Source organism: Chamaea fasciata, unplaced genomic scaffold (assembly GCF_029207755.1).
Source record: "Chamaea fasciata isolate MVZ Bird 193981 ecotype frontalis unplaced genomic scaffold, bChaFas1.0.hap1 SCAF_3, whole genome shotgun sequence".
In the NCBI taxonomy this organism is placed as follows: domain Eukaryota; kingdom Metazoa; phylum Chordata; class Aves; order Passeriformes; family Sylviidae; genus Chamaea; species Chamaea fasciata.
In genome coordinates, this window is record NW_027094088.1 from 6,506,730 (window position 1) to 6,519,411 (window position 12,682).

Genomic DNA, 12,682 nt, shown 5'->3' on the forward strand with positions numbered 1-12,682 from the left:
CCACATCACAAAACACTTGCAAAAGTTTTCCAAGTATAGAAATGGATATTATTCTCAACCTGAAATATAGCTCCTTGATTGGATTTATGGAATATGGCTCTACATTTTAAAGTTGACTGTCCTGCTCTAAAAGTCAGTAAATTCCAGTAAAAACCATTAAGGATCATTCCACATTACATTGGACTACTGGTGTTGCCTTTGAAATAGGAATTTTTAAGGAATGCTGGTGGTTTTCAAAAACACTCCAATTTCAATCTTGAAAAGAATGTAACAACCAGAGCAAACTGCATGTGTCCAGGAGGAGCAGAACTGTTCAACCTTCCCACGACCTAGCACGGAAAGCAAAATCAAACTCCTGGATCAGAACAGAGTTCATCATCTACCACCAAAATTCCTGTGAATTTGACACCATGGATCTTCAGTTTTGCTCGTCAGGAGGCACTATGGTCTGTACTGTTCAGCCCAAACATTGGCCCAATCTATTACAAGCCCCCGTGATACACATTCCACTTTCTCAAAACACAAGGTGTGAACCCAAGTTTCTCACCCAATACATAAATCCTGGCAATTACAAACATTCCAAAGGTCCCCCAGGCATCACCAGATTAGCTTAAAGCATATGATTTCTATGAGGAAAATGCCTTCTTCCTTTTGAAGTATTTGGTGCAGATTTTAACTGCGTTTCACATATAGGAGGAATCCCAGGCTGTTCTGAGTGTAAGAAATTCAGAGCTCTCTGGGTTTGCAATTGAACACCCACTAAAGAAGAGAAAATAGAAGAATTCCCGCTGTAAATGGCAGAGAACAAATGAAATGTGATTCTTCCTAAAACTTAGAGCTGCAGGGGAGCCTTTTTATAAATGCAGACCTGTGTGTAACACAGAGAGCAAATACCCCATCACACTTTCTAAAGGCACAGAAGTGCTCCCGAAACAACTGATTTATTTACATACTGAGCAGCACGTGACACAGGCTGTGTGCATTTGCTTGAAGGCAAGAACTGCTAAAATTAATGTTAAGTAATTGAGCTATTAATCATTCTGATTTTAAATACTGATGCTACAAGACACAGATTCTATCTTCAGAGAAAGTGTCCACTGATAAGAAATGGAGCAGACAACAGCTTTTCAACCAAAATAACTTCTCTCAATGACACTGAAGAAAAATCTACAGCATATTAACAGTGAATTTTTACCTTTCTAAAGGAAACCATGCATCTTCAGCCAGCCATTTCCATCAATTTTTAGGTTCCTGACTCCAGTAATTATGAAAGAGGACATGCAAGCAAGACATACATTTCATACTTGAAAGAGATTTTTGTAACTTAATAGAACAGCAATTTTATGTGGCACTTGACCCCTTTCTCCAGCTTTACAAATCAAGAGAGAACACCTGAGACAGGCCCTCCTGTAATCCTGGACTACAGCTTTTCACAGCCTGGCACGAGGATCCTCTATGTGTCCACCAAACCTCACTGGGCATTGGGGTCAGCCAGTGCAGATGTCCCTCAGCATCACCCTGAAGCAAACTTGCATTTGCCCTTCCAGACATAGCAGGGGTTATATGACATAAGGGAATACTCCTTAGAGTACACGATGTATACAGCGTGATTCAGATGCCCAACACTTTGATACTTACACAGGAAAAAAAGACATCAATTTTATGTTCTTTTGTTCTTTTTTTACGCAATTACAATATGCAGTAACACCTGGAGGAGATGTTGGAAAGAATAACTAATACACTTGATCTCACTGGTTATACAAAAGCAAAATATGTAAAACAAGAACTGCACAGCTCAGGAAATAATTGCTGTTCAACAATTTAATGTCTTAGCTTGGTTTCCAAAACCAACATCTGTACCACCACCCCGAAAACCCCCAAGACCTCTGAGCCCACACTGGGGATCTGTCCCTCCAAACAATTTCAAATTCTTACACATTGTTCAAAAATCCTGCTGTGAACTTTACCATCATTTATTTCAGTTTCCTGTTCAGTCAAGTTATGAACTTCCTAGTAGTTCTAAGAGATTTCTGCTGGAGACTGAGGAACAGATTGCTCTTTAAAACAAATTTTTAAAATCTTGTCAAATATTCTTTGCCCAACAGGAATATCAAGAATTTTTATCAAAACCTTAAGTAAGTTAAACCTTTCCAAATCCTAGAGCCATCGAAATCTCACCAATGCACCACAGCTAAATAAAATCTTTCACTCCCTGCAGCTTTAACATGATCCCTGCCAGCCTTCCCCCTGCCCCTCTGCCAGGGGTGCCTGTCCTCTCCAAGTCTGCAGAGAGGACAGAGCAGAGAATCAGCTCAAATCCACATGAACCACCAGCATTCACTGTGACAGCAACAGTGAGAGGGGAGAGGAAAATGAGGGAGGTGAAAGGATGATGACAGATGATAATATCTTAAATAACCACAAGGCTTTGACAAATGGGATCTTGTGAACGCTGCTAAGTGGTTAGATTTAAATCAACTGGAGCACTCATATAAGAAGCAAGTACCAAAATGAGTACAAGATTACTCAATTTGTCTCTACTTTTTCAGGACTGCTTCATATGGAAATCATTTTACAACCTTAATCATTTATACTGGAGCTACAGGACCATCTGTATACCTGCTCTGCTTCACCTAATTTTGCACAATGAGGTACACTTTTATTGAGGATCTATTCCTCTTACTTGCTGGCTTTAAGGCAATAAATACGACTTTTCATTTCATTCCATACATACTCTAATATTCTATCTGCTTTTCAGATAAATAATGCTACAGGACAAAAGTTTTCCAATCCATTCCTTGCAGCAATATCTTGGCCTTTTTCCAGCGATCACACAGTTAATTCACTCAGCAGTTTGCATGAGCACAGCAATTGCTCTTTTCAGTAAAAATACTGTGCATTTATCAACAGATGATTTTCATTTACTGCCCTAGTGCCTCTCTACCCAGCTCTGGGAGGTTTCCTTGAAATTCTCCAAAGCCTTCTCTGGTCTTGACTAATTGAAATAATTGTGTCAGTTTTCATTTCATCATTTGCCCACTTCTCTGGATAGTTAATGCTGCAGACAGCTGTGAGACTTTTGCCGTGCACAAAATAAATCCGTTTGTAAGCTATAAGAAGAAACCCCGACAAGTTCAGACAAATCTCACTGAGGCAATTCACAGCATCACTGCTCTCAGGCCTCCTCCCTCCCCTTTTGCAGGAGGTTCCTGCCCCACTCAGAGCTGGCAGAAGGGAGCACACACACATGCCCCAGCTGCTCCCACACGCAATTCAGCGCGTGAGCCGAAAATCCAGGGAAGCTCGGTGTGCATGAATCCACAAGACTTCGATACACAGAAAGATGAGATGCAGGCACACAGCCCTTTTGGCAAAGGCTGCTGCAGGAGTGGTAATCTCCAAGGAAAAGAGGCAGACAGCTGGGACAAAAGGGAATATTGTAAAGCTGCTGTAGCTTTCTTTTTATGATCATTACTCTGAGATGCAGTTTCTCAGAGACAGCAGCCTAATGATTCAAGCTAATTTAAAGTTACACCAACAATGAAAGGGAAGTCTCACCCTTGCTCAACACGTGGTCCTGCCAAGGATCAACACAGAGGTGAGCTGCCTGAAACAACAACAAAAAACCAAAACAAAAACACCCCTTGTTCTCAGAGGGATCACTGAATGACCCCAGCACTGACAAACACTAAAGACAAGAATGCCCAGGGAAGCGAAGGCAGGAGGAGCAAAGAACATGAAGGAGTGAGTAAAAAAAAAGTGACAAAAGCTTGAAGTGTCAAAAGTGAAAACTCACCCAAGCAATCCTTTGCCTGTTCCACTGATGGGGTATTTGGATAAAGTTCATTAGCCTGCAGTTCCCCCTCTACCTTTTCAAAAGAAGTAGTGAACCCTGTTCATATTTACCAACTGTAGCTTAATGTTTTTCTCCTGTTTCCTATAATGACCGAAAAGAATTCAGCACATAATCTAAAATCCCAGAAAACTAGATTTTATAAAGATCAAAAAAGGATAGTGACACAAAAAATACAACAAAAAAAAAACCCCAAAAACAAAACCAAAACAAACCAAAACAACCAACAAGACAAATATTACAAAAAATGTGACATGAGTGTTTTGTGGATGTTACTTTCAAACCCAGGTAACTCTCAGCTGCTACCTAAAGGTTGCTTTGGCTCCATTCATCCAAATCCTGGCTGTGTGCTCCTGCAACATTTTTTGGCATCTCAGTTGGCAAGTGTGTGGGTACAGGATGAGTTAGTTCAGTGAACTGACATGATGGAAAACTAATCCTCCAATGAAAAACAGAGAAACGTCACAAATAAATAATTTTCTGCTAGATCAAGTCAATGAACTAATTCATTCTCGACTGAAGAATCACTTGGGCCATTGTAACAAGAGAGGAAAGGAATATGTGGCTGGAAGTAGAGGGGATGTGGAGTGACCTTTTCAGTAGTAGCCCACCAGCACAGCAGTTTCACTGTACCATTTTATACACATATATAGATATACACACAGATGCCAGGATTTGTACTTACAGTGTGAATTGTGCAATTCTGTTTCACAGCATTTCCTTCTTCCCCTACCCAATCTGATATCACTTAACAATAAGTCTTTAAAGCATTTAAGATAACTAAATTACGCATAAAGTCCTGTACTAATCTTTACAAATTGCAGCTATCTGAAGTTTTCACTCTGCATTCCAATAGACACACTATTCCAGCAGCATACACTCCAGTGGGACAGTTCCATTAATTACAGCTAAGTTTCATGTTTGCATGAAAGAACCAGAAGCCTCTTCCCAGCATAATCAAAACCCAAGCAAACCCTGTCACTAAGGCTCTGAAGAGTTTCAGGAACGAGAATTCTCTAATGCTCCTGAAGAGTATTTCAATGACATAATTTATAAATCAGACATGTATGAAGAGGATCAAATAGTTTATTTCCCTGCTGGGGATTTAAAAAGCACTGGGCACTTCTTTAGCACTTTGTTTCTCTGTGTGTACCTGTAAGGGTTTGGGGTTTTTTTTGCTTGGTTTGGTTTTTAAAGAGCAATATTCTGCTGGAAAAGAATCCTTATTTTTGTATAATATTCTCTGTAACTTAACAAGGCTCAGTGGAAACCCCAAGACCTTTTTAATCAAGACAGGATCTCCTACTCCCGATTCCTTTTCTCATTTTATTCAAATAGTAATTTCAAATTTCCACTTTAATATCATCTTTAGCTTAACCTCCTTCATTCTTTTCCTAGAAGTGCTTCCTCTCATAGATTCTGGTATAAAGCCAATGTGGTTATCAATGAATACTCCATTGTTTGCACATTTTCAAATGCTCATATGCCTTCCACCCATTTCCATTTCCACTGTTTCTCCAGATAACCCATTTTCAATTTTCCATTTTAGCTCTCTATATAATAATAATTGAGAAAACGTAGTCACTGACAAAGATGCCTAATCTCTCCAGAGCTCTTATATACTTCCTTGGGTTTCCTCTTTTGCCATGTTCCCAAAACTGTCTTCTTTTTCAAGATAAAACTATTCAAGATTACAAACAGAGTTTGGTAAAACAGAAAACAATGGTTTTATGTTTAAACTTAGCATTAATCACTCAGCCTATTCTTCCAATCTTTTCCTTAAGACTTCCAATTTGCTTATGTAATTTCAATAACTTGCTATATTGTTTCTTTACTAGAGATTTCCCTTCTTCCAAAATACTTATCACCACCTGCAGCCTGAGTTTTAAACATAACCACAGACACACCCATTTATAAATCCATCCTAGAAAATTACCTATCGATAAATTTTCTTCTGTTTTATTTCATCTCTGCTCCTTAGAGGTGCTCTCAAATATTTTGTTTATGCTTAAAGCTAATTTGACAGAGGCTGTCTATTCAACCCTAACCTTAGTCTTACATGAGGCATCACAGGAGGATTAAAATTGGTTCTCCCAGCAATTGATGCTGAGGTTTGTGCTTGTGAGTATCTCAAAAGCAATCTAATTATAATCTTTCCTAAGATGCAGGACATAAAAATTTCATTTCATAGCTGGCTACATCCCTTGAAACTCGTGGTTTAAGCACAACCTATTTCAGAGATACATGGAACAGCCTAAAAAGCAGTGAAAAGGCAAAGAATAAAGGGCTGAAGACAGGTGAAGGAAGAGAGTTGTGGTCAGTGAAGGAAATGTGCACCAGGCTGACATAAAACTGGTTCCAAGTAATGGGAAAGGGGAACACTGAGCCTGATTTGTCTTGACAGAGCTCAGGAATGAAAGCTTGACCCAGACCATAAACCAGCATAAAAATAGCTAAAAAGATACATAATCACTAAGTCTTGACTAAGTCAATCACAGTCACAGCAACACAGAAAAGTGGCAAAGTCCCCATTAATGTATAGTTAACTGCTTTTGTAAAACACAAACAGGCCCTCAAATCCAAGGGTGTGAGCTGATTAAAGGTTTCAAAGAACTTGCATCCAACACTGTGGCACTATTCAAACCCAAACAACATAGAGAAGAAAACAAAACACAGCCTCATTTTCAGCCCGTGACAGAATCTGCCGAGTGTATCAACAGAAAGGTCTTCTGGGTGGTCTTTTGTAGGGCAGAGTTTAGAATTCCAGCCTACTCACAGCTCAACTGCATGGAGAAAAGCAGACACACACAAAGTGCAGATTCTTTGCCTTTCTTCTGGAGTGCCAAAAACTTGAAAAACTCTCAGTGGCAATCAAACACTCCCCCAGTTTGGCAAAGTACTCAGCTGGAGTATATGACAAACCTGGTCGGAACATGCTGTAGGAAACCCAGAACAACAAAACAGTCTGGAGTGGACCCTTTGAATGAGAGTGGTAAGAATTAAACAGATGCTCCAAAACATTTGCTGAGGGTCTGCTCCCATCTTGCCAAGTTCTTCAAATCAGGGAAGATGCTTAGGGATAACTTTCTCTTACTCCCTCCTACTAACACACTACAATGACCATCCCAGACAAGTGTGTGCACCCACACTTGCTCTTGTAAGCAAAGCAAACTCCCAAGACTTCATTATTGATTAAGTTATCAGCTCACTAAGAGGTGTTTTCTTTATAAATATAAAAGTGTTTAAACTTGCCTTTTAAACAACAAGGAGTTTCCACAGATCAAGATCCAATTTTGAAATAGTAAAGCTAAAGTCCCTAACATTGAATTTTTAAATTTGCCTTCTCCTTCCCACACAAAATCACAAGAAAAAAATAAAGAAAACTTCACAGCTCTTATTTTATGGAAAGATTAAAACTACCAAATGAGGGAACTGGATAGCTCATAGGAGTTACTTAAGCAAGAAAAAAACCCCATAATTATTTTTCAGTCAAAATGCAGAGATAGAATTTTCTACTTCAAGCATTAAGGAGTTTTCAAGACAATACTGTAAAAGTAATAATTTTCAAAAGAGCAAAGTACTTATAGGGAAGAGAGATCATTTTTTTCTGAGAGTGCAAAAAACATTTGCTTGATTCTTTGACACTTAAGGGTACGTACCAAGCTAGGAATCAGAACAAGAAAATCTGCATTTAGCATTATAAATATGAACACCCTGCCTGGTATTAAAAAAAAGCAGTTGAATGAGTAAAAGAAAACACGCTTTTTCAAGGGTCAAATACACTTTAATACATGTAAGATCAACTCCTAAAATCCACCCAGACCTCAGGGTGTAATTGTGACCCTCAGTGTGAGCCACAGAGCGGCACCTGGGCCCATGTGAGCACTCCTGAGACAATCAGCACTTAACTGCAGGATAAAATTCAGAAGCCTTTGACCCTGATGAAGCCTTCAGGATGAAATATTTAAGGGGAATTGCTTATGGTATTTAACCACACACCAGTGCCTTTTCCTCCATAAATGTTTGGGGATTTTTTTTTCCCAGCAGGGCCAGCACTGATCCGCTTGAGTTGCTGTGCAGAACAAGTGCTAAGAAAACATACAAGAACCCCGTGGACATTACAAACAGCTACATTATCATTTTGGAAAGTAAAATATTACAAGGACAAAATATAAAGGAAAAAAAGATCAAGGTGTTAAAATCATACCTGGCTTTCGAAACACATGGTCCTTTTCTCCAAGACTTATAAGGCTCAGAAAATGCTGAGCTTTCAAAATTCCCATTTTTGCCTGCCTTAGGCTCATTTCAGGATGAAGTTTCGATGACTTTGGCCCAACTATTCATGTGACTTTCTGGTGCCAAGATGACAGTAACAAATACTTGAATAACTACATCTATATATATAAACATTCACCTCTTTTCTATTAAAAATCCCCAAAATTTATGCAACACTTTTGTACCTACCAATCCACCACTGTCACACGCCCAAGCACTTGGATCAAAGTCAAGTTTACTGACACAAACGATAAATTTCTCTGGAAACACACGGAGATCTAAACAAAAAGAATTGAAAAGAGGATTACAAAAATCATAACCACTTTCAAAACCACTCACAACAACAACAACAACATATGTTATTTTACTAGACAAAATTACTAATTTTTTAAACTGCACACTAACTCATTTCATGCACCCTTCTAGCTTCTCACCTACTCTCTTCAACATGCCACTCCTCCTTTTGTTTTGTTTTTATAAACCATCCCAAAAAAATCAATAAGTAGAATAAATTGAGTTCCCAAGAGGACAGTCATGGCTGCAAATTAGTCCACCTGCACCCCTGGACAGGAAGACCAGACTGAACCAACAGACAAACCACTTAACAAGGATTTCTTTTGTGCTGTTTTGGTGATGTGTCTTTTCATCACAAAAGCTGTAAATTAGGTTTGTAGCCTAGAACAACATTCAGTCAGAGCTTGGCATCAAACCCCAGCATAAGGCCAGGGCAGAGTGCTTCACACTCCAGCTACAGAGATTTTTGAAGTCATTAAACAAATTGGTTAACTACAACTGAATTACACATTTTACTCAAGATCACATGGTTTGCTACGAACACATCAAAGTTTCTATTTACAAAGGATTAAAAATTGAAGGCTTCACAGATTAGAATAGACGAGACAAAGCTTTATTTAGTACCTGACAATGCCATGGGAAGAGCACAGCTGGGTATTTTCTTGTTTACAAATGAAATTATTTCCAGATCAATATCTTCATATTTTCAGCTCTGATTTTTTTTTTGTTGCAGGGTTTTGTTTTTATAAAAAGAGAATTAATAATTTTTGAAGTTTGTTATATTCTAGAACGAAACCATAACACACTATTTTTGTGGGACAAGAAAGAGACAAAGCTTGCAGAAAAAAAACCTGTGAGGTTGATCTCACAGATTTTTTTTTTTTTTTTTGTAGAATTGAAGAGTAGGGCAAGCTGCTTCTAGTACCATGTTTTTATTGTTACATTTTATAACAATCTCATCTGCTGGCTAGAAAAATGCAGGTATCTTTAGGTATTCGTTGATGCTTTAGAACAGTTCAAATTTAATAGACAGGAAACAATGTTGAGATGCCAATGCAGACACTCTGAAATTCTATTCTACCAGGACAGGTTTGATGAAATATTTTAAGTCAACACTGATCTCTTCAGCCAATATGGAGTTAGAAAACAACCAGCTGGCATTTGAAGACAGATTTAAACATTTATGAATATCACAAAACCCTATAAAAACAATAAATAATTTTAAAATACCCATTCAACTATTCAATATTTTTAAGGATTTTGCTTCTTTTGTTATTTGATGCTAAGAGGTGAGCGCAGAAGGCAGCAATCATTGCAGCTCTTTTGTGCTGCTGTTGGCAGGAGAGGATTGATCTCCCTTCCTTCCAGAGCATCCTGGCTTGAGAAAATATGAAGCAAAGACCTGGTCCAATGACATCACCTACGTCAAGATTTTATAGCTGTGAGGTGAACGAAAGCCTTTCCTGCATACACTTGTACTGCATGTTGATGTCACAAGACACTGAGCAATAATGAAGTGATTCATGCTGCAACCTCTGCTTGATTCACCCTGCAGAGACTCAGGAAAATGCTGAGTCTCATCATACTTACAAAATTTGGTGAGGCTTAGCTGATTACCCTAGGGCAAGGCATACACAAATTTAAAATTAAGTTTAAAAAAAAAAATCCATCTTATCTCAAGAAACACTTCTCTTTTTTTTTGTTTGTTTGTTTTCAGGAAATCTTCTTTGTAAAAAACAAACCGAAAAAAAACCCACCAAAAAGCCCAAGCTCTGAAAGAAAACTTGATTTAAGTAGACCAAAATCTGACAAAGTCTTAGTTACGTTCCCTTTCTTCCTCTTCTAAGTAACTCTGTAAGAAACTGATTCCTTACCACGATAACGTTTCCCTAGAGCACAACGGAGATTAACCCATCTCTTCATAAAGTAGGCAGTAATGTGCAAACTGTTGGCTGCAACATAAAACAAAGGGATAATATTAAGTGTAAGGGTATCTTGGGCATTCTGGTCTCAAAGTGTTGCACATCTGCTAAGACTGGATTGAGAGAAGGCAGCAGCGGCTCAACAATACAAAGGAAGAAATAACTTTAATGGAATATTTTTCAAAAGAAACTGCTGAATTCTCATACTGAAGTCTCAAGAAATTAGTGCCTGAAACAGGGCAAAAATCTACACAAATTAATAACTGCCAAGTTCTGGAATCCAACCATAGAAATTGAATTAATTAATTGATCAGAGGTGTCATTTGCTTAATAGTGTGGTGTCATGTTTTCATACACATTCTACAAGAACACTACAGGTACTCATTTACTTAACTGCCTTCTAGAGGAAGGTGACAGACCTGGTAGGAAAAAAAAAAAGATAACTACAAGGAAACTGCAAACATGAAAGGGTTTAATTCTACAGTTCCATTGAATGAGGTGAGAAATGCCCACATTTGAACTCCTCGGTATGTACAGCAGCCCTAGCTGGCCTGGCTGACCCAGCAGGTACCTGTAACCTCCAGAGGCTTTTTCAGTTTCTATTCCCAGGAACGACAGAAATCCTTGTGCATCAGCAGTGTAGAAGTGGACAGAAGACATTATATTATGACTGAGAGAGCAATTATTAGACTAAGGAAATCAGCTTTTACTTTTGTCCTACTTAAATTCCCAAATGACCCTGGTAAATCAGTTAGCACTTCGTTCAGGAAGGTATAAAGCAACCTGACTCCCATTGAAAGGGCAAAAACCTGACATCTGTGACTCATCCTCCCCAGTCTCCCTGCGCACCTCACTGAAATCCAATCGTGAAAGAGGGTTGGTGGTATTTCCCCTAACTTGGATGGGGCTTGCAAGACTTAAATTATTGACGCTTTGAAGACAGTCAGCTGCCCTAGGTGCAATTAGGACAGAAAAAAACCCCTATAGAATTATTTAGAAACCTATTCTAAACCTTAGAATATTAAGTGCTACTGCTGCTTTTGTAATCTACCCATTTAAGAAGGAAAGCCTGCTTGTTCCAGTCTCAATCCCTACTGAGCAAGTGCCAAGGCATGCCTTATTTCTAAGTATAAATGCATGTCATCCTGAAGGGTCCCCCACTCTCCTATTTCTACAAGATCTTCTGGAGCTCACTATCAAGTGCTGTTGAGTCTCAGCTCTCATTAAGAACTACAGTTATCAATCACAATCAATCCCTTTGAAATTTATCAGCCATCTTTTTTCCTTCCCCTCAGGAAGACACCCAAAATTTGACTTCCTTTTAGAGATTGAGTCAAGATGTGACAAGTTGAACCATCCCTTAAAAATGATGAGCACTAGAGAAAAATTTGGATGTAATCCACCAGCTTTATTAACTGTTTACTTAAAAGAACAATTAAGGAAAATTACTTTAAGCTATTTCCAGTTTGGCATCTACAATTCTTTATCACTGCTAGTAGGCTTAGTCAAATCAAAGAATTTGCCCTGTATATAAATAAGTTATTAGTGTGATAACAACATACTCCACTGTGACCTTGGAAGGCTGAGAAAGTAGCATTCCTAAAAGTACAACTCAGAAAACAAATCTTCAGACGGTAAAGATTACAAGTTTTTCTTTCCACCTCCATTTGTCAGTGATATTCCACATGTTTTGGGGTATTTTGGAACGGAATCGAAAATGAAGAAGTGTGAACCTTTGTTTTCCACAGGAAAAGCAGGACACTTAGTTCTTGAAATTTTTCTATAGATCAGTGACCTCTATATCTGTTTATTTTTCTTGCTGTCCTGGTATTCTCTCAGAGGTGAAGTGTTTAATCACATGTGACTGACTGAACAAAGTTTCAAATTCTCCTTAAAGGCCCTCGATTCAGCCAGCTACTGTTCTGTGGAAGAGAACACCTACCTCAGATCTGACAAAATCAACCATTATGTAAGAGATCAAGACACCTTTACAAACTACTTTTGCAGCATCAGCTCAAGTCTAAAAGTCTTATAAAGCGTCCTGGGGAATTGCACCTGAGCTAATAAGCTCAGCCCAGAGGGACTAATGCTAAAAAATCATTTTAGTTTCCATGATTATTTACTACTTTGCCTGAACAGATATTTGCTGTTACTTGTTGCTAAGCCTGAGAAAATATTAGGATGCACTACATTTAAGATACTTGCATTTTGAAAGTATCATACTCATTAAAAGTTTTGAAACCCTCCTGTACATGACATATGATCTACTCTGTAGTCAGCTGGTGTTTGAAAAATTCCCCCAGTTTTAAAGTTGTCAGAGTTACTGCAGAACTATAAA

General features: G+C 38.5%; 1 protein-coding gene across 7 annotated transcripts in view; it reads right to left on the reverse strand.

Moving 5' to 3' along the window:
- SLX4IP (SLX4 interacting protein) overlaps window positions 1–12,682 on the reverse strand; it is a 72,113-nt gene that overhangs the window by 7,584 nt on the left and 51,847 nt on the right. For all 7 annotated transcript variants that reach the window (XM_066177820.1, XM_066177824.1, XM_066177822.1 and 4 more), the window contains 2 exons: window positions 10,297–10,374; window positions 8,318–8,406 (listed from right to left, as the gene is read on the reverse strand). In XM_066177820.1, the coding sequence (XP_066033917.1) occupies window positions 8,318–8,406; window positions 10,297–10,374 (167 nt within the window). The remainder of the gene's footprint in view (window positions 1–8,317; window positions 8,407–10,296; window positions 10,375–12,682) is intronic.